This window comes from Bidens hawaiensis, unplaced genomic scaffold (genome assembly GCF_021521415.1).
Source record: "Bidens hawaiensis isolate Kalapana, Puna unplaced genomic scaffold, B.hawaiensis_p1.1 tig00419378_1, whole genome shotgun sequence".
Classification (NCBI taxonomy): Eukaryota; Viridiplantae; Streptophyta; class Magnoliopsida; order Asterales; family Asteraceae; genus Bidens; species Bidens hawaiensis.
The window spans coordinates 869,043-893,073 of record NW_027504842.1 but is presented as its reverse complement, the minus strand read 5'-3'; the positions used below and the strand labels follow the sequence as shown (position 1 = coordinate 893,073).

Here is a 24,031-nt window from a genome sequence, read left to right as displayed (position 1 = left end):
GCTATAGCTGAGATTCTACAAGGATAGGTTGTTTTGTGCAACAAACAGTTAAGCATCCCATAATTACTTTTTGATTTTAGTAAACATAAAAAAGAGCGTGAAGTAAGCAAGCACACAAGGTCCAGCACATGAATCACACATCAAAAGCAATACCACAGTCCAGAACAATCAAGGCACGCTAATAATGTTTCTCAATCCCCAAAAAGAAAACCTAAAAAACATAGGGACTCAATAATCTAGACATCTGCCTTCAATCATCCATCAATCTTCAACCAAAACAAAACACTCTTTTAACTAATTAAGAAACAAGATTTTCATTAAGAGAAAGTGCAGCCATTTGAGCAGATGGACTATTTGCTTGCTGTTGCACATTCCTCAAAACCTCCATAGCCTCTGCAACTTTGGCCTTCAATGCATCTGGTGATTCAAGCAAATGCAAAACCTCCGTTTGGTCCATTTCTAAAAGCATCCCCGTTACCTTAGCTGCATGCTCGTGCTCCAGTTGGTCAACCAACGGGTACAGATTCTCCCCCAGCATCTAAGACATTTCAAATGTTAATTTAAAAAACGGCATCAAGATAGTCAAAAGTATGTTACCGAACATTTCAAAGTATGTTCATGATTTTTGTTCATAAAGATAATGAGTGTATCCGTGTCCGTTAGCGTCTGTTCGTAAATTATATAAACAAACGGTTCACAAACATGTCATGTTTGTCCGTTTAACTTTAACCAAACAAATTGTTAACCCACGAACATTTAAACTAATGAGGTTTCTTGTTTGTAATCATTCATTAAGAAGTTAGCATGCTTATCGTTTATGTTTGTTCATTAATAGTTTAAACAAACTATTCACAAACGTAAATAAACATAATCGAACGACCATAGCTGAACACCAATTAAAAGTGACGTATTTATCAAACTACTGAACCTAAAATCTATACAAAACTAGACTAACTTTAGTAACGTATAACTGGTGATATTTTTTTCAATAAAGTAACCAATATGTAACAAGCTTAGAATATACACATGTATATTAACAAATAAAGTTAAAACGTAAACAAACGCTACAATAAGTCAAAAGTCAAAGGTGTAGATACATACCGTTCTTTGTTGGTCAGATGATGCATTAGCAAGAGCAGAAGCCAATGCTGTAATAGGCATCGGCTGTTGAGTTGCAGCAGTGCCATCTCGTGGCATGCTGCCAACACCGGCCGCCATGTCATACGGTACCGGCAGCATTCCACCGCCAACACCCGCCGCCAAATTCGCATCTGCCACGTTCCTAGCTGGATATCGATACATACGCCCTCTCGGTGCCATCTGAGAAACATCAATCGATAATTTATATTCACTTAAAGTTTTTAAGGTTTGGAAAAAAATTATATCATTCACATACCGCTTGTGGCATCATAGGAACAGGCTGCTGATTTTGTGGTACTGGACCAGTCCCACGCCTGCCACCTAGGCGTTGACCTTGTTGACCGTGTGGGACCATTGGTACAAAAAAGTTTGACATTGGGCCACCACCTGACCTCATTCCAGGTACCAGCTGCTGCTGGTAACCGAATCCAGCCTAAAATCAAAAAAAAAAAAATAACAATAGTAACAATTATAATAAAAATTATAATAAAATAGGCGCAAAGTAGTACCTGTGGAGGAATTATAGCAGGTGGAGGTTGACTATAAAATAATTGTTGGCCAATACCCGGAGCGCCAAGTGGATACATGGGCATACGAGGAGCCATCATTGAAGGTGCCATTGCCACTGGCCTCATTTGTGAAAATTGTGCCTAAAATCAACATTTTTTAATTATGAAAATTTATAAAACTAAATATATGGAAAATTTCATTTATACCCCTAAAACTCTTCAAAATATCATAATAAATCATTTAAACTTGAGTGTTATCAAATATACCAACCAAAACTAACTAAAATCTAACATTTACCCATTTTAATAAAAAACAATTTTACATATGAGAATTTCTCCCTTATACATCTACTAAAATAGCATATACCTCTAGAAACCATTAAAATACTATGTAAACTCGGCTAAACTTAAAATTTATAATACCCCTAAAAACTAATAAAAATCTCACGATTTCCATTTTACTAAAAACATTTTAAATGTACCCTTATACTTTTACTAAAAATTAATAACTTTATATATATTCATTAAATGATACAATATTATTCAAAAAAAGAAAAAAAAAAGAGGACGTAACTGAAAGTAAACCAATAGATATATTAAAAATGGGAATGTTTGGTATTTTAATATTTGGTTGGGACTTAGGTATGCTCGATACTTTTTAAGGTTCTAGTTGTATATATGTAATTCTCCCATAGATATATACATAGTTATCAAAGGCGCTAGGCGCACTCAAGGCGTATAGGCCTCGCTTGGGGCCTAGGCGCAAGGCGCAAAAAAAGTGAGCCTGAGACAAAAAAAAACGTACTTAAATGAGAAATAAAATAAAATATAGTATGCACTGCCAAAAATTATAGATATGTTTTGTTAAGTATATAAAATTAATATTAATATAGTTAGATATTAAAATCATATACCTAGTTTCAAAATAAAATAAATTCTTTTAAGATAAAATGTGTAAGAAGAAATATTACATATAATTGTGTACCTGATAAAAGTTTAAAGTATTTTGAAAGAAAAGTGAGTTTGGTTAACTACTGAAACACTTTCCTGCAGCTTTTCTGCAATACACTATTCAGGTAATCTTTTTACTTTTAAGTCAAAGTCTTGTTTTTTGTTCTCATCACAGATCTGTCCCAGACGAAATTTGGCAGTAATATGCAAAACTTCGCCGGAAACTAGCAGAAATCTGGCCGGAAAAGCCACCGAAAAGCCATTTTTGCGGGTAAACTTACCAGAAAAACACCTTTTGACTATGCAAGGCGGTATGGTTGCGCCTCGCCTGAAAAATACGCCTAGGCGCACTAGGCGAGCGCTTTTGATAACTATGGATATATACAAATATTAGTATATGATTACCTGGAGCATTGCTTTTCTTTCTTCCTTGTGTTGTGCAAGTGCAACATACAACGGCTTGCTCACAATCATCTTTCCATTCATCTCAGAAAGCTATAAATGTTAATAAAAAATAGAAAAAAAAAAGTCAACTCACTGGTAGCATACCATATTGAAAATAGAACTAAATACATTAATGGTCCCTGTGGAGTGACATTGTAACACGTTAGGATTTTAACACCAACTTTTGTTGAAAATTTTGTTTAATTTTAAATGACAGTTTTGGCCTTTTAACTAATTACATTAATAATTATTATGTTTTAATTTTGTAACATATACTGGGTAGACCCCAAATAAATTACAAAAGTAAAGGCGAAGAACTTATGTAATTAGCTAAAAGTGTGAATTTCATTTCTTTTTAAACTTAACAGTATTTTTAACAGAAGATAGTGTTAGACCCCAAATATGTTACAAACTGAAAACCTCATATAATAAGCCTGTTATCTTGGTCAAACTACAGGGCCATTTATACAATATAAATAAGTTAAACAAGTTTCTTACAGCTCGAGAAGCTTCTTCAGAAGATGAAAACGCAACAAAACCCGAACCTCTACTAATCCCGCTAGGATCACGCATAACCTATTAACAAAAAATCTTGATTAAATAATAACACATAAACATAAAAAAGAATCATAAATAGCCTTAAAATGCTAATTAAAATATCATCTTTACCCAATTCAAGAAATGATAATTCTACACCTAATTTTCTTAAAATTTAAAACTTCACAAGTTTATACAATTACATCATTACAGCATATGACCGGAACCATTTAAAAATATATATTTCTAAATCACATCTTCATGCGTGGAGTACTAAAATTAATAATTTGAATTCACCGATGATCATAACAAGTTTAAATATAATTCATCTTTGTGAATAGAAAACTATACTTGACAAAAGTCAGCAAAAGTCAAACCTTGCATGACGTGATTGTTCCATAATCCGAAAAAAGCTCCTTAAGTTTATCATCATCAATTGTATCATGCAAATTCTTGACATACAAATTAACGCCTTGAAACTTATCAACCGCTTCCTTTGCAGTCTGTTCAAGCCGACTCTTCAACTCAAGCTCCCGTTCACTTTTCTTCTTCGCTTTCCCAACATACCATTCACTCTCATCAATTTTCTTCCCGTTTAACCCTTCAACCGCGTTAGCCGCATCATCCGCATTCTCAAAATTAACGAACCCAAAACACTTAGACTTCCCATCCGCATCCCTCATAACGACCGCACTCGTTATCATTCCGTACTCACCAAACGTCTTTTTCAAATCTTCATCAGTGGTTGATTCCGATAGGTTTTTGACATAAACATTGTTGAACTTTGCGTTCGTTAACGACGCGTCACGTTCTTGCTTACGCAGAAAGTGACCAACGTAAACTTGTTTGTCGTTAATTAGCATACCATTTAGCTTGTCAATTGCGGCTTGAGCGGCTTCTTCAGTTTCGAACTGCACGAACCCATACCCTTTTGACTGGCCCGTACCATCAGTTGCAATCTTGCACGAGAGTATAGAACCAAAGCTAGAAAACGTGTCGTGCAATGCCTTGTTGTCAATTGACTTATCCAAATTCTGAACATAAAAAAGAAAAAGGATAAAAATAAATACAATAAACTTGTAAGTTGTAACCATAATGCTAGACAAAATATTAACCGTGTACACAAAACACATGTAATGCAATCATCCAAAACAAAATGAATATGTTTTGTGTAGAGGCGTGATGGGTCAGTTAAGATTAGTAACCAAAGTCTAGTTTCGCTTTTTAAAGTTTTCAATTTTTTCGGTTTTTACACCGGGTGGGTGCGATTCAGTTTCAGTTTTGCATTTGTGCATGAAAATTTTAAGCCAAAAGTAAAATACCAAAAATGTTGAATTTTGGCCAAAAGTTTTTGTTAGTTTTGTATATTTTTTATTACTAAACGTTTACACCTGAAACTTTTGGTCTACAACATTTACTAATTTCTTATAAATTATTCAAAATCAACTTTTCGATTACAATTTGGTTATTCCAGCATTTTGTTACAACAAAAGCTAACCAAAGAATCGTTGTTATAGAAAATATAAAACCAAATTGTCATTTTTTTAATAAGTTTAGTTACTTCAGTTTGTATGTCGGTAATTCCAGTTATGGTTTGTTTATTTCATTTTCGTGCACACCCCTAATTTTGAAGTCTCCCGTAAGTTAACAGAGCAGGGAACAGATAATAATGAAAATACCTTGATAAATATATTTGCAGTTCCACTTTTACGAACGCTTGGGTCCCTAAGAGAATACATGATGCGGATAGCTTTCCCATTAACAGCAGTGAAATTCAGTACTTCAATAGCTCTTGCAGCTGCAAATCATGTTAAAGAAAAGCAAAAGTTTATATATGTATAAAAGAAACTTATGAATAATTTAAGTCATAGGGTTCAAAATAAAAAAATAAAAAAACAAGAACCTCAAACTCCCATTTAAACATGTATAAAAGAAATTTATATGTCACTTGCATAACTAAGCAAACATTTAGGTAGATTATACAACAACCAAACAAAAGTTATGAAGAAACATCTAACAAACAGAATGTACTTGTGCACCAAAAAATGAAATATAGTTTTGATTGAAAAAATGAATATGAAAACCACATTGAACTATATTTAACAATAGACAATGCATCAATAAACTTACAAGAAATTAGAAAAACCACATGAACTGATTATATTTTGATACACTGAATAGAAGAAATGCCACCACGTAATCATTAATGCAAGTTGCAGTTGTAAAAAGAAATTAATTGAAATCTCAGCACATAACTACCTACCATTTCAAACATTTAACACTTGTAAAAACAAAATAATTAAAATCTGAACTAAACTTCACAAATGCAAGTAAATTAAAAAACTTTACTGTTGGAACTATTCTAATCTGGTTTTGGATAAAAAAAAAAGTATTAATATAAAAACCACATTGAACAACTAAACAGAAAAAAGTCAATATCATATATACAAATGGCAGATAATCATTAATTAAGCTTGCAGTTGCACAAACATATTAAATTCGAGGAAATGCAGGTAGGCACTAACCATCATTAGGGTTACTATAGTTAACATAACCATAGCCAAGCGATCTGCGAGTACTCAAATCCCTACAAACCCTAACCGACACCACCTGTCCAACTTGATTAAACAGATCATACAACTGCGAATCCGTCACATTAGCTTCCAAATCCCCAACGTAAAGCGACGTCGTTCCAAACGACTGATTTCCTCCGTTCGGTCCAGTCACCGCGGGAGGTTGAACCTGAATCTGTGCCATTATTATTATTGTTTTAGGGTTTTTGTGATGAAACTGTTTGTTTGTTTGTTTGTTTTTTGGAGGGCAGGTAAACTGCACTGCAGTGAAAGAATAACGATGTGGAGTTTATATATGGAAACCCTAGGTTTTGGAGGTTGGAGATCTGGGCCGTTAGTGAGAGTGTGGACCGGGCTTTTACGGTTGGATCTAACGGATGTTACTTTAGGCGGACGGACGGTGAGGATGAGGATGTCATTTGCGGGTTGGTTCTCGGGTTTGATTTATAAGTTTCAAGTCAACCCAAATAAATTTTTAGTTTTGAAATTAAATATGTATTTATGTACAATAGGCTTAGTCTACGCCACTAAACTTATCAAAATCTAGTCATAATCGATTGTTGTCATTACAACTATTATAGATCGATTGTTTATTTTTAATTTATGTTATCCGTTTATTACTAATAGCAACCGTAATCGAACAACCAAATCAGCCCGATTGAAAGCGATTATGGTTCGAGTTAGTTTTACTCTTCTTTTGGATTGTTTTATCAAATTATGTTGATTTATTATTTGATTATTTACTTAGAGCAAAGAATAATATGTTATTTTAACTTTAGCATTGTAGTTTTTAAATTTTTTTTGTTTTTTGTTTTGTTTTCTAGGATACTTGAAACCCGATTAACCTAACCCGAAAAAACCCGAATTACCCGAACCCGAAAAACCCGTAAGAGATTCAGGTTGGGTTTCGGGTCAGGATTTAAAACTTTGAAACCCGAAGAACCCGACCCGAAAAACCCGAAACCCGAAGAACACCCCTAGTCCGTTTGTTTAAAATATAAACCAACATAACTGAACAAATAAATGAACACATATGAACAAATGTAATTGAACAAAAAAAAACATAAACGAACATAAATGAAAACACTTAAATGAAAACAAATTTACATATATAAACTTTTAAGCAGATGACCCTCCATATGATATTTAATTATTTTCTATTAATACATAAACGAACATAAATAAACAGACATAAATAAATGAACGTAATGAATATAAATGAACGAACGGAACATGTGTTCATGTTCGTTCATTTAATTAATCAAACACAATTATTTTGTTCATGTTCGTTCGTTTATTAATTAAGTCAATGAACATAAACGAACTTCCCGACGAATAGTTCATGAAAGGTTTACCGAATGTTCGGTTCGTTTACAGCCCTAAGTAAACCTGACAGGTTAGCTTTCTTTTGTCGGTGGTATGCAACATAGAACAACAATAAGTGCTCTCACTCGTTTGTGGTTGGTTTGCTGGTAGTGAGCATCATTGTAGGTGTTCTAACAAAGGAACGTTACATCTTGTGTTCGAGGTTTATTTTGGGTTATAAACAAATGAAACTTTTATTTAGCTGCTCGCCTACTCTAAAGCTTATTCAAATAGATTTTTTATCGTTCTTTCAGCACAAAACAAGCTTCATATTTACAATGAGATGAGTTATAAGGGTTTGGTTCAAGCTCTTATTAACCTTTCCAAGATCTTATGTAATATATATGTAAATTGAACTTTTCAAATGATGCCTCTTAATTTTGCATATACTCAGAGTAAGTAATTTTACATATACACAGAGTAAGTATGATGGCTAAAGAATAGTTTTTTTGTATATACGTATTTGAGCCTTAACTGAGTTTGAGTCAATCTTGGATCCCTTTTGAATCGAGTTCGATCAGAATTGATGATTTATTGAGTCGAGCTAAATCCTTTTATTGTACATGTACAAGTATTATTATACACGAAGTGTTGCGCCGGGCAGGTTGATAAAACACGGGCGATGATAAACCCGAACGCTGTCAGTCTCGGGCGTTGAGGCGGTAAATTGACGCAAATTTGGTCGATTTCTATTAAGCGCGTTACCGGAACTAAAAACCAAAACATATTAATTTTGAGGTGGATCAATGGAGTGGCGTCAGTCGGTAACACTTGGGCATTGAGAAGATCTGAGCATTTCCGATGCCGGAAGTTGAGGTGGTGAGTCTACGCAAATTCTAATGTACTTCTCATTGGTTATGGTACCCAAATTAAATCAAAATGCAGCAAGTCTACCCAAATTTTCTCGGTTTCAGTTATGTTTGTCACAGTACCCGGTTTATATAAAGTTATACATCTTTTTAGCATCAAAGTATCTCTAAACTGCAACTTCCATCAAATAATATGCTCAAATAACTACTTATTAGGTTAAAATATATTTTCAGGTAAAACCCAAGCCTCAAACGAAGAAACGAACCAAAATCCAAAGAAAAATGAAAGAAAACCTAAAAAAAACAAGGAAACACGCCCCCCATGCCTCCCTGAACACGCCCCCATGCTTTCCTATGCAAGAAAAGACAAACATTTGCAAGAAAATACAAAATATTGGATAGATGGGCACGGGGTCATGCCTTAGAAGGCATGGGGCTGTGGTCATCTTTCAGAAAAGACAAAAGAAATATAACAAATTACCAAAAACATGAGGCCGTGCCTCAGGAAGCACGCCCCCATGGTGAGTCAGCATGTACGACCTAACAGAACAGTAAATGCGAGAGGACAGCTGGACACGGAGGCGTGCCTCATGAAGCACGGGGTCGTACCTGAGTGCCCAGACTATCTATAAATAGTGGAGCATGTTGCATTCATCAAGTGTGCTTGAAGAAAACTTCTATACGAGTTTCTCTTATAAAAACACTCACTTTACACTCAAATTGAAGGTCTTGTGGAGAGTTTGAAGGCTTGAAGGCTATCATCATTATCATCCATCACCATTGAAGAAGGAAGATTCATCCACATTTGGTTAGATTGTTCTAGTTTGATCATGTGTTTATTATCTTCATCTCTTTTAATGTTCATAACCATGCTCATCATGAGCTAAACTCCATTTACCATCTAATTTCTATGAACAAGCTTTGTTTTACTTGATGATTATATTAAACATGTGATTTTGTTTGGTAAGTTAAATGGTTATTTTGCAATTATCCTTTGATGAATAAATGTTTTATCACTTTAACTCTATACATCAAGGTTGATGATTAACAATCATTCATGATTCACGCATGTTCTTGGAAACTAGAAATGGTAAAAAGAATACCTTGATACATTATTCAAGATAAAACATGGATCCTTATATTGTACTTAGAAATGATGAGATATATAAGCTATGATCTATTTCTCTAGTTTTTGATAATTCTAAAATAACATTGTTATCACGATTGCTTAGGTTATCATGCTAGTTAAAGAAATCATATGTTAATGAAATGTGTAATTATAACCTAATTAAATCAACCAATGGGAGGTTGTGTGACTAAACTATAACCACCCGAAGTTGTTAGAATTGGTATTTTAGAAATCAAAGTCAATCCTAATCTTTCTACTTTACCAAACTACTTGCATACTTAAATTGACATTCTCGTGGTAGTATGAGATTAAGCAAGGGTTGACTTGAAAATACGCATGCTACTTTCTTTTATGTCATAGAATATCTTCACTTAGAAATGAGGGGTTATTCTATCATATATTATTAGGGCAAGTTTGTCACATGTTTGCTTAATAATCATCAAGGAAGAATGGAATGAATTCTTGATCTAGATGGTAACCTTCATATAATTGAATTACTCATTTAGAATTTCTCTTCTTGTCACCTACATATTATATATATATAAGTATTTCTATTTTATAAAAAGTTTAAAAATCAACCCCAAAATGATTAAAACTCTCTGATTGAACTAAAACGAAGATTCACTATTAAAAACATTTGTGTCCACGGATCGATACTTGATTCTAACCAATACTATTCTACATATACGATAGGTACACTTGCCAATTTTGTGTGTGTTTAGTATTAGTAGAAATCACTTTTATAAATTTAAAACACGATCTTGTGCAAAAGCTAAATCTCACATCCATTATATTTTACCACACCGCACGCACACATCAAGTTTTTGGCGCCGTTGCCGGGGACACGGTACGTTTCTAAGAACGATCCAAGTTTTAATTTAATAATTGTTTATAATTGTAATGAATTTTAACTTTTATTTTATTTTCTTTTTACTAACTATTAGATTAGATTTTTTATAAGGCTAGCCTAACATTTACTTTAGCTTTAACTTTAACTAACCTTTAGTTTTAATTTACTAACCTTTAGTTTAATTCAAATTGTTTAAATTTTATTTAATCCCATGCATGTCCTCTGCATTCGGACTTGAGCTTGTTTCTCCAATTTCTAAACCAGGACGATTTTTTCGTCGAGGAGCACGTAAACGGACTGTAGAAACCGCTGAAACAAGCATAGACGAGTCAACAGACGCCATCCCATCAAGAGAAAATCAAACCGAAGAAATTATGGAAACACAAAACAATGAACCAAACATGAGCCAATATGCCAAGCCAACTCTTGAAGGCTATGTCATTGGAGTGGCTCCACCCGATATCACGGAACATTTCGAAATCAAATCAAGCACCATTCACATGATGGAAAATTCAGTTCAATTTCATGTTCTCCTCGACGAAGACCCTCTTTCTCATATATCTTGATTCTTACGAATCTGCGAAACCTTTAAAATCCAAAACTGTTCAGAAGATCAGATCAAACTCAAACTCTTTCCGTTCTCTCTAAGGGGTCAAGCCTTAGAATGGATAGAATCTCTTTCTTCTGGTTCCATCACTAACTGGGACCAGATGGTTGAACAGTTTCTCCTCAAATACTTTCCGCCTGATAAACTCCCAAATATCGAGCCAGCATTACCGGATTCCGGACCGATGATGATGAGTCGTTACACGTAGCATGGGAGAGATACAAAGGTCTTCTGAGAAGATGCTCACATCATGGACTAAGCGTATGGTTACAAGTACAAACTTTCTTTGTCGTACATTCCAGTCAAAACAAACAGGCCATCGACCAAGTCGCCGGTGGAGACCTGGGATCCAAATCACCTAACGAAGCATTTGAAATCATGGAAAAGGCAGCAAAGAAGAGTTTTTATTATAATCCACCAAGATCTACACCAACACATAAAGGAATACACCACATCGATTTCAACACTCTTGTCACCGCACAACTTGAAGCCCTCTCAAAAAAATTCCAGCAACTTCAAGCTGAACTACAAAAACCAAGATCACATGTAACACATGTGGAGGAACACATAAGACAAGTGACTGAAAACAAGTCATAATGGCTATGGAAGAAGTTGACTTCATCGCTCGTCAAAATAATACTTTCACCAACAACTACAATCCAGGTTGGAGAAACCACCCGAATTTCAGTTGGAAGGACGGAGGTAACACTCAAACTCTACTCGGATTCGAAAAGAGGCAGATGAACCAATCATTCCAACCTAAACCTCAATTTCAAGAACAGAGTTCCAGTAGCCATCAAAATCCGAGCTACTCAAAAATTGAAGAAATGTTGATCCAAATCATGACCAAGACAAATGAAGCAGAAAGAAGGTTGACTCAAGAGTCGTTGATATCAGCGGAGTATTGTTAAAATATGAAGCTGACCTAAAAAGTCAACAAGCATCTTTGCAGAATCTAGAAACTCAAATCGGACAGATTTCCTGAAAGACCACCTGGCGCTCTTCCAAGCAACATTGTAACCCACCCTAATGCAACAGCCAACGATGTTACATTAAGAAGTGACACAACCACTGTGGCCTCACCAACTTCAGAACCAGTTATGGAGAAAGAAGTCCCTGATAAGACGCAGGAGATACTGATTCCAACAGGCACCGTACAACCTAAGGAACCAGACCGAACTTATGTTCCGCCTATTCCATACCCTGGACGCTGAAACCTGAGAGATTGGAAGCCTAGTACGAAATATTTTTAAAACTTTTCAAACAACTCCACATCAACATCCCTTTCGTCGAGGCCATTGCTCAAATGTCGAAATATTCAAAGTTTCTCAAAGAAGTGTTGACCAACAAAAGGATGCTGGAGGAGCTCTCGCATGTCACCTTAAGTGAAGAATGCTCAGCTGTCCTCCAGAACAAGCTACCGCCGAAAATGATCGGTCCATGGAGCTTTACTATCCCTTGTATCATAGGAAATTTCTGTTAGCAATGCCTTGGCCGACCTATGAGCTAGTATTAACTTAATGCCTTATGTGGTTTTTGCAAAACTAGGGATAGGAGAACCAAAGCCCACTCGCATGAGCATTCAATTAGCTGACCTATCCGTTAAATATCCCCGGGGCATTGTTGAAAACATGCTTGACAAATTTGTTTTCCCAGTAGATTTTGTAATTCTAGACATGGAGGAAGACAAAAGTGTACCTCTGATTTTAGGAAAACCTTTTTTAGCCACTACAAAGGCTATCATTGATGTTTGCACCGGCAAATTCACTCTCAGGGTCAATGACGAGACAATCACTTTTTACATAGGAAAATCTATGCAACATCCGCAACATCACGATGACACATTATACTGTGTTGACATCATTGATTCTATCGTGAGTTGCTATGTGCGAGATTCCTCCATCACTAACCCATTAGAAACACAAATCTTAACAGATTCTATCACCAAACCCGTTTTAGAAAACGAAAATCTCAATACTATCAACAACAATCAAGAAACATCAGAAGTAGTATGTGAGATCACTGAATGTAATGAAAAATCAAAACCATCTATCGAAGAACCACCAGCCTTAGAGCTAAAAGAACTCCCGAACCATCTAGATAAAGACTCTCAACTCCTAGTAATTATTTCATCTCACCTTTCTACAGAAGAGAAAGACGAACTTTTTAAGGTTCTTAAAAACCATAAGAAAGCTATCGCATGGAAGATCATGGATATCAAGGGCATTAGTCCGTCCTTTTGTACTCACAAAATCCTCATGGAGGAAGAATACAAACCCGTGGTCCAACATCAAAGACGTCTCAATCCCAACATGCAAGATGTGGTGAAGAAAGAAGTAATCAAACTCCGGAATAATCTACCCAATCTCATATTCACCTTTGGTTAGTCCAGTTCAAGTAGTACCCAAGAAGGGAGGAATGACAGTAGTAATGAACGAGAATGACGAGTTAATACCAATGAGGACCATCACAGGCTAGCGAGTTTGCATTGACTACCGAAAGCTTAATGACGCCACAAGAAAAGATCATTTTCCACTTCCTTTTATCGACCAAATGCCTGAACGTTTATCTGGAAAAATGTTTTACTGTTTTCTTGATGGATTCTCCGGATACTTTCAGATTACCATTGCTCCCGAAGATCAGGAGAAAACCACCTTTACATGTCCGTATGGCACCTTTGCCTACAGAAGAATGCCGTTTGGACTATGTAATGCTCCAGCCACCTTCCAACGTTGCATGGTGGCCATCTTTCATGAAATGATAGAACACTCTTTGGAAGTTTTCATGGATGACTTCTCAGTCTTTGGAGACTCCTTCGATCATTGTCTGAAAAACCTAGACAAAATGTTGGCTAGGTGTGAAGAAGTGAATTTAGTACTCAACTGGGAGAAAAGCCACTTTATAGTAAAAGAGGGCATTGTTCTCGGTCATAAGATATCCCAAGCAGGACTAGAAGTTGATAGGGCAAAAATCGAAACCATATCCAAACTTCTGCCGCCAACTTCAGTCAAAGCAATTAGAAGTTTTCTAGGTCACGCAGGATTCTATCACCGCTTCATAAAAGACTTTTCAAAAATTGCTAGACCTATGACCAAACTTCTGGAGAAAGACGCACCATTCTTCTTCTCTGAAGAATGTGTTGAATCATTCAACATATTGAAAGACAAACTTGTCAACGCACCAATCATGACTACACCCTATTGGACTCTTCCATTCGAAATCATGTGCGATGCAAGTGACTTTGCAGTTGGAGCCGTACTCGGACAACGCAAAGAAAACATTTTCACCCAATTTACTATGCTAGTAAAACTCTTAATGATGCACAAGAAAATTACACCACAACAGAAAAAACGTTATTAGCAGTAGTTTTTGCCTTTAAAAAATTTAGATCCTGTCTAGTTCTTTCCAAAACCATAGTTTACACCGATCATGCCGCCATAAGATACCTCTTCAACAAGCAAGATGTAAAACCCAAACTTATCCGATGGATTATTCTACTCCAAAAATTTGACATTGAAGTTAAGGACAAGAAAGGAGCAGAAAATGTAGCTGCAGACCATCTTTAACGCTTAGAATGCCCAGCTTCAGGAGAACAACACGAGGAAATTATCGATAATAATTTTTCACATGAAGTTCTCATGCATATCCAAGCATTCATGAAAGAGGAGGACGAAAGTCCTTGGTTTTCCGATTTCGCTAACTATTTAGCTTGCAGAATCCTATGAAAAGGGCTAACTCATCAAAAGGAAGAAATTCTTCTCCGACCTTAAATTCTATTTCTGGGAAGATCCATACTTGTTTAGGATAGGTGCCGATCAGGTTGTTCGTAGGTGTGTGTCAGGAAAGGAAGCCTTAGATATTCTCAAACACTGCTATGAAGGATCAACTGGTGGACACCACAGTACCGCCACTATGGTTAGAAAAGTGTTTGACGCGGGATTTTTCTGGCACACCATCTATAAAGACACACATGCTTTGATCCAAGCATGCGATGCTTGTCAAAGATCCGGAAACATCTTAGCCAAAAATGAGATGGCTCAAAAGGGCATTCAAATTTGTGAAGTCTTTGATGTATGGGGAATAGATTTCCTGGGCCCATTTCCTAACTCATTCGAAAATAAGTACATCCTTGTAGCAGTCGACTACGTGTCTAAATGGGTAGAAGCACAAGCTCTTCCCACTAACGAAGCTTGAGTAATTGTACGATTTCTGAAAAAAGTTATTTTCACGATTCAGCACTCCAATAGCCCTAATCATCGACAGAGGTACTCACTTCTACAATGCCTTGATGGGCAAAGTCTTAGCACGATATGGAGTTCACCACTGTTTGGCAACACCATATCACCCTTAGACAGTGGGCAATTGGAAGTCTCGAAACGGGGAATTAAAATGATCCTGGAAAGAACTATAGGACTGAATCGCAAAAATTGGACAAAAAAAATTAGATGACGCTTTATGGGCCCTTATGACAGCCTACAAAACCCCCATAGGAACAACACCCTTCAAACTTGTCTATGGGAATGCATGTCAACTACCAGTAGAACTAAAACACAAGGCTTACTGGGCTCTTAGAACAGTAAATTTTAACCTAATGTCCGCCGGTAAGAACTGAGAAAATCAAATTCACGAGCTCGAAGAACTAAAAGCACTGGCCTATGAAAACTTCTGGTCTTATAAGGAAAAGCCTATACGTTTGCACGACGCCCACTTGAAAGGAAACAAGAAATTTCAAGTTGGTGATCGTGTACTGTTATATAACACATGTTTACGACTTTTTCCAGGAAAGTTGAAATCCCGTTGGACAGGCCCATACATAGTTGAATGAGTTTTTGACTATGACACAGTCGAGATTTCAAATTCTGACGGCCACAAGTTCAAAGTTAATGGACATCGATTAAAACCATACATCGATGGACCATTCGAAGATGTCTAGGAGGTCGTAACCCTCCACCAAAACCAATGAACATACTGGAAGTAGGGTCTGGCCAAGACCCTCATTAAACCAGGCCTCGTATATATGTTATTTTGTTTTACTTAAAAAAAAGAGAAAAAGTGTCTAAAAACACGGGGGCGTGCCTCAAGAAGCACGGCCCAGTGACACAAAGTGCGGGCTAGAATCTTCACTGCAAAAATCTCAGTCAGTCTGGATTGTAACAAAATTGTCAGACCAAAAGCACGTGGCCGTGTTCCTAGAAGCATGAGGCCGTGTCTGCAACTGTTTAGCTATAAATTGCACCTATTGCTAATGCATTTCTTGCACCAAACCAAACAAAAACTCTCACCCCTGAGAAATCAAAATGCCAACTAAGGTGAGCAATGAAATTCTCGTTCCTCGCCAACCGAGAAACGAAACCCGGCACATTTCCAAACCAAGCTACTCATCAAACTTCCAGAGCTCGTAAAAGAACTCACCAAAATGAATCTCCTTGCAGATATGAGCCTCATACAACTCACTGAGTCGGTGGAAAGCATGAAAATGGAACTAAGGTACATCAATGAACAACTTTAGTTTCAAGTCCTTCGTTTCACCTACTTTCCTCCACCCGGGCCATTCGATGGAGGGGATCCATTTAGTGGAATTTAGAGACATTCTTCTTTATCCTTTCATGTGTAATCAAGTGCAATAGGCATAGTGTTTAGGACTTTCAGGCTTAACCCGACTTAATTTCATGTTATAAGATATTCTGGCTTATCCCGACTCTATGTTTAAGACTTTATTATTAATGAAAAGTAATTTTAGAACGTAAAAAATGTTCAGTTAACATATTCAACATCGTTCCAAAATTACTGTTCTCGCATTTTGCTGAAAAATCAAAGATAAAATTCCAGTTATCAAAAGCACGGGCCATTCCTCATCTTACACGGGGTCGTGGTCACCCTAGAATCTTCAGCAAGATACGCGATGACCCCGTACAATTATCTAAATGAAATATTTATTCCTTCAAAACCATGGGGCCGTGCTCGACGTTCCAGTCAATATATAATGTATGCCATCCTCACTATTCCATTCATACCAAACTAAAAAAATCCCGAAATGGATAACAAAAGAATGGAGTGGAAACCAGTGAGAAGATTAAAAAATGGTGAATCTTCCTCAACCCTTGGGGAAGAAATCATAAGGCTTCAAGGTATAATAAGAGACCAAGTTAAGAGTAACATCCAAACAGAAGCTCGCTTGATCGACTTGACGAACAAGGTTGAACTTCTATGGTTCGAGAATTTCCACGTTATTGAGTACCACAACAAAGATGTGGACTACAAGCTCAATTTCCATAACCGAGAAATTGAAAAGCTCAACAAAAAGCTTTCCGAGCTCTTGGAAGCCAAAAGAGCCCCACCACACATTCAAGGTCTGTTCGGGAATGGTGGTCGTTAGTAGGATAAGCATTGTCTTGTTTTCTTAGGAATTGCTCTCATTTAAGCTAGTTTCATGTTTCTAGGTTCATGTTGTTTAATTTTCGTTGTAATGTTTAGAATTTAATGAAATATCTTAGGACTTTGTGTTTTTAACCTTAATCCTCAAAGAAATCAGGTAAAAATAAATCAGCTCGTTAAACAAACAATTAAAACCAAGAGGACCTGACTGTTACATGCAGCACGGGGCCGTGCCCCTATGATGCTCGGGTATTTTGTATATATATATTAGTGTATTAATTATGTAGTTTTAGTGAGTATACCGTTAGAACTTTGGTACTTCATACGTGCTTTTGTATTTCGGGTCATTGATCGTTAAAGATGCTAATTGGGAGACCTGTACGAGCATGGAATGATATCTCGGGAAGACCGAAGCATGATTTGATGTCTTGGGAAGTGTTACAAGGATTCGGGAAGAGTATGGATGATGCTAAAACTTAACAATATGGGTTGACAAAACGCGACCAAGAAGTAAACCGAGCATATCTTGGGCTAGAAAATGAATTACGGGACCCATATTATATGAATTTTAGGTTTCTTGATGAGGGGAATCTGAATATGAAGTTATCTTAGGTCGCGATACGCGAAAGGATGGGCATATGTCCATCTCGTTTCACGACGGACATAAAAACGAGAAAAACGAATTTCAGCCTATATATTCTATATGACGAACCCTAATCAGGGTATTCACTTCCAGCCGTCGGAGGGACAAACAAGGGCAAATATGGGAGCCCCGGATCACCTCCAATCACCTCGGGGTTCGTATTTCATCATTCTGAATCAATAGTCGAAGACTAATCGAATATCATGAGCGGATGATTCGTCTCTAGTCATTCCTGGGATGTAGAGTATTGTAACCTTTCAGTATTTTCTCATGTATTAGAAATGAATGATTTTAGTTATTGGTTTATGATCTATGAGCATTGATGTTTGGTATCGTTGAGCATTCAGTCGGTTTAGGTTTATTTCGATCAGAACGAAGTTTACCAATTGCTGTGATACGTGTCTCATAGGGTTTGCTGTTTAGTTTAGATCAATAAAGCATACAATTTCCCTTACTTGAGTCATGCTGGTAGGGACCGTTTGATAACCAGTGCCGCATGTTAGTGATTTTTGATGCCTAAGAAAAGATTAATTAGTTAACCAAATTTGTTTATCAATAAGTAATGTGTTAAACAACATGAGATTATTGTTTAGTTGCATGCTTGAACCCTAAGTGTAATTCTGTTCTCGTTAATTTTTAAACTCGTTTAAGTGTTTGTTGCTTCTAAACAAAACCTGCTAGTGTGATAAGCACTCGACAAAATTTCATAATTGTCTCTTTATAGCCGTTTTGCAAATATATTTAGATAAACAAACAAAAATCGTGCACTTACAATAACCAACGCTAGTTTTTTCTAGTCTACAACCTTAAAACTTTAAACAAAGTTTAATAACAACGCTAGTTTTCTTTTTATTTACAACGATATTCAATTGTGGAGGAAACCTCAACATTTTAAACAACGCTAGTTATCAATAAACAACGCGACTTTTCAATAAGTTCAATATACAACGCCAGTTTCTTCTTATTAACAACGGGTTTAGAAAATTGTACTTTTTAAAACGGTGGATTACATCTTATTCGACGGTTGACCTTCATACCATTGCAAAACATTTTTGTGACCGGTGTTAGTAGACATTTTTGTAGTAGTGAAGCTTTCTCACACTTCTCATATGATGTTTGAATTTTTATAATATTTATTTTGTAGTATGATGATATTTTGTGAAAGAAATTGTTTTTTTTTTCATTTTAGTTATAAACCTAAAAGTCGAACAACCTGAACTGAACTAACTCGAACCCCACCAACCCGAATTTGTTTGGGCCGATTATTATGTCACTTTTTTTCTGGCCAAAACCCCGAACAACTCTACCCGAAAAATTAACCCGAAGAACACCCTTAATACCAAGTGGTTTGCAATAACCAAGTTTAAGTATTTGGGACCATTTGTATAGTGTGATGGTAACACAAATACTGACACAGCATACTACGTACAATTCAATTGGCGTACGTGGAGAGCGACCACAAGGTATTAACAGTATTTTTTCTAGTCTACAACGGTGGGAAGGAACCTTAAAACTTTAAACAAAGTTTAATAAACAACGCTAGTTTTCTTTTTATTTACAACGATATTCAGTTGTGGAGGAAACCTCAACATTTTAAACAACGCTACTTTTCAATAAGTTCAATATACAACGCCAGTTTCTTCTTATTAACAACGGGTTTAAAAAATTATACTTTTTAAAATGGTGGATTACATCTTATTCGACGGTTGACCTTCATATCATTGCAAAACATTATTATGACCGGTGTTAGTAGACATTTTTGTAGTAGTGAAGCTTTCTCACACTTCTTATATGATGTTTGAGTTTTTATAATATTTATTTTGTAGTATGATGATATTTTGTGAAATAAATTGTTTTTTTTTCATTTTAGATATAAACCCAAAAGTCGAACCCGACCTGAACTAACTCGAACCCTACCAACCCGAATTTGTTTGGGCCGATTATCAGGTCACTTTTTTTCTGGCCAAAACCCCGAACAACTCTACCCGAAAAATTAACCCGAAGAACACCCTTAATACCAAGTGGTTTGCAATAACCAAGTTTAAGTATTTGGGACCATTTGTATAGTGTGATGGTAACACAAATACTGACACAGCATACTACGTACAATTCAATTGGCGTACGTGGAGAGCGGCCACAAGGTATTAACAGTATTGTGTGACCACTGGCGGGCCTACCCTTGGGGTAAGGCCGTAGGACCGTGGAGTGTCCACCCTCCCCAATGAAAAAAAAATAAGTTGGTGCTAATATAGTGTTAAAATCCCGACTGACCCTATGAGAAGCTATCGAGTTCAGGGTCGGAGGGGAATGGTACAAAACCCGGTCACACAACTCGTGATCGATTTGGGCATTTATACACCTGATGAGACCGATACTCCCATATGGTACAATGCTATGACAACTTTTGCGGATGTAGATGCTGATGAGTCAGGTGAACCAGGAAACACCAGGATACAAGCATGGGAGCAGTTAAGTTTTGGAGATGAAAATTACTGTGCAAGCAGCACCGAAAGGACTTCCCTACGTGACCCGCTAATGAGATACATTCACCGCTTACTGAGCCACACAGTCACTCAGCGTGGCCAGAGCGAGGGGGTAGTAGGATTGAGGGATTTATGGGCCCTTTATTGCATTAAGAATGAGGTACCTTGCAATATCACGTACTTATTCTGTCAATTGTTTAGAACTAATGAAAACGCAAGGAACCCAAATACCCCGATCTTTGGTGGTGCATGGATTTATAATCTCTACAAAGCTTATGGTGCAGACAAGGAAGGAACACGCAGCCCCAACATGATCCCACTAGACCTTAACCTTTGTATCAGTATGCAGATGGTCCAGCAAATAGGCAGAAACCCAGACCAGTAGAGGTTTCAGGATGCCCTCAACCAGATTTGGGATCATGAGGACCCCGCTGAGATGACCATTCAGGACATACCTGAGAGGAGGACAATATCATCGCCACGTTAGACCTGCCGCCGCACTTACTCTTAGTAGGGCGGCCCATCATCATCAGGAGCCGGCTCCAGCTCGTCATACCATAGTTAGTACTCTTTCGAGGGGCTATACGGGCTCATTGACCAGTTCCAGACTCACACCACCGCTTCTTTTAACAAGTTATCAGGGCAAAATGCTGTATCCGACGCACAGCGTGCTGCAGAGTACGCGAAAAAAAGGCGAGAGATTCATCAGTTAGGTGAGCGCATGGCCAGGCAGTGTTTGACCCGGATCACCCGAGTAACTGACAAGCAGCGACGATGGTAGGTCTGGCACGAGAATGGGCATGGGTGGTAGTACTTTTTGACATTATTATTATTATATTTGAGACAATTTCTATTTTGTTGTTTGTTTGTTTGCTACTTATTATGGCCGTGGGTGCCAAGAAGTTTGATTAGGAACTTATTTAGCCCGTGTGGGCAGGGTATGGATGATTTCATACCCAATTTTCAGTAGTCTTATGCGTTGGTTGTTTGTTGGTTGTGTGCAGTCCTTATTATTCAGGTACACTACATGAATACGGACGAAAAACAGTGGATGCTCTATCGAAATTTCGTTGGCCCGTAGGGAAGTCCCTTTCTATTTTACCCACCATACTTCATATGAATCTTTTTATGTATCTTTTCACATTGAGAACAAAGTGAGATTCAAGCATGGGGAGGCGAATTACTTGACCAATTGCTTGCTCAACTAATTACAAGATTCTCTAAATAACAAATTTTTTGTAGCAAAAAAAGACTATTTTTATAACAAAACCAAAAGAAAATCTGATAATTTTTTTTGTGTTGCAACTAACCAACTAAAAATCTACTATAACCAAAAAAGTGAAAATGTAAAAAGAAGTTTGTAATATTGAGAATAATTATTTTTGCAAAATATGGTGTTTATACCCAATTCCTCCGTTACTGTGAGATAAACCTTATGCCATATAAATATTTTTTCGGAAGCTTTGAATAAGTCATATGTTTCAGGTGATTTAGAACTTGTCGCAAATGTTCATTTCAAGACTGCACGAAGCGTTGCATAAGGAAGAAGGTAATATTATCGCAATTCTCTCAAACCATTCTCCAGATCACAAAACCCAAAAACCATATCCATAAAAACCTTACCACTTTATCCCTTTCACCGGTAAAATACAACAATGGTCTTTTACCGGCAGACCCTAACGAACTGGAAATGCAATCTTTCAAATGCAATTTCCTTTGCTGCATACATTTCGCAAAACCTAGGCTACCTCCAGAACTTAGGGAGAGAATATTTTATGTACATAAAATTATACATCTTTTTAGCATCAAATAATCTCTAAAACTGCAACTTCTATTAAATAATATAGCTCAGAAGGCTACTTATCACATTAAAATGCAATTTTAGGTAAACCCAAGCCTTAAACGAAGAAACAAGTGAAAAGACGAAGAAAAATGAATGAAAACTCAAGAAAACCCTCAACCACGCCCCCATGCTTCTGAACACAAGAAAAGACAAAAAATCTATAAGAAAAGACAAACACTAGACAAAGAAGCACGGGACCGTGCTTAAGCCACCATGGGGTCGTGGTCACCTTCTAAATAAGACAAAAAGAATTGGCACATGTCACTAAAAAGCACGGGGCTGTGCCTCAAGAAGCACACCCCTGTGGTGAGCCATCATGTACGATCTGACATCATTTAATACAACTGGACACCTGGACACGGGACCGTGCCTCTAAGGACACGGCCTCGTGCCTACTTCCTCAAACTGCCTATAAATAGAGGAGAATGTTGCATTAATCAAGTGTGCTTTAAGAAAATCTCTATACGTGTCTCTCTTATAAAAACACTCACATTACACACATATTGAAGATCTCGTGAAGAGTTTGAAGGATTGCAGGTTACCATCATCATCCATCATCATCAACATCATCATAATCCATCTTCATCATCATTAAGAAAGGAGATTCATCCATATTTGGTTAGATTGTTCTAGTTTAATCATGTGTTTGTTATCATAATCTCTTTTAATGTTTATAACAACGCTCATTATGAGCTAAACTCCATTTACCATCTAAAATCTATGAGGAAGCTTTGTTTTACTTAATGATTATGTGAAACATGTGGTTTAGCTTGGTAAACTACATGGTTATTTTGCAATTATCCATTAATGAAGAAATGTTATATCACTTTAATTCAATACATCAAGGTTGATGACTAAAAATCATTCATGATCACTCATGTTCTTGGAAACTAGAAATGGTAAAAATAATACCTTGATACATTATTCAAGATAAAACATGGATCACTATGTTGCACTTAGAAATAATGAGATATAAGTTATGATCTATTTCTCTAATTTTGATAATTCTAAAATAACATTGTTAACACAATTGCTTAGGTTATCATGCTAGTTAAAGAAATCATATGTTAATGGAATGTGTAATTATAACCTAATCTAATAAACCAATGCGAGTTTGTGTGAGTTAACTACAACCACTCGAAGTTGTTAGGATTGGTATTTGAGAAATTGAAGTCAATCCTAATCGTTCTCCTTTACCAACTGATTGTCTACTTAAATTGACATTCTCGTGGTAGCATGCTATTAAGCACAGGATATAATTGAAAATATGCATGCTATTTTCTATTATGTCATAGAATATATTCACTCAAAAATGAGGAATATAGTCTATCATATATTATTAGAACAAGTTTATCACATGTTTATTTAATAATCATCAAGGACCAATGGAATGGATTCTTGATCTTAGATGGTAACCTTCACATAATTGAACTACTCGTTTAGAACTTCTCTTCTTGTCATCTATATGTTATATATATGTATTCATATTTTATAAAAAGTTCAAAAATCAACCCAAAATGATTAAAACTCTCCAATTTCATTAAGACAAAGATTCATTATTATAAACGTTTATGTCCAAGGATCGATACTTGGTTGTTACCAATACTATTCTACATATACGATAGGTACACTTGCCTAAATTTTTGTGTGTTTAGTTTTAGTAGAAATCACTTTTATAAATTTAAAACATGATCTTGTGCAAAGCTAAATCTCCAATCCATAATATATTTTTATGCACCGCACACAAGACATCAAAGTTTTTGGCGCCGTTTC

The 24,031-nt window shown here is 36.4% G+C and overlaps 1 protein-coding gene across 1 annotated transcript; it reads right to left on the bottom strand.

Moving 5' to 3' along the window:
• Nucleotides 1-249: 249 nt before the first annotated feature.
• Nucleotides 250-6,362, bottom strand: LOC143608511 (polyadenylate-binding protein 8-like). Its single transcript, XM_077083529.1, has 9 exons — nt 6,107-6,362; nt 5,261-5,379; nt 3,959-4,615; nt 3,543-3,620; nt 3,006-3,095; nt 1,650-1,790; nt 1,397-1,573; nt 1,102-1,320; nt 250-538 (listed from the first exon to the last, which is right to left on the bottom strand). The coding sequence occupies exons 1-9, from the start codon at nt 6,336-6,338 to the stop codon at nt 299-301; spliced, it is 1,953 nt and encodes a 650-aa protein (XP_076939644.1). The 5' UTR covers nt 6,339-6,362; the 3' UTR covers nt 250-298.
• Nucleotides 6,363-24,031: the final 17,669 nt, after the last annotated feature.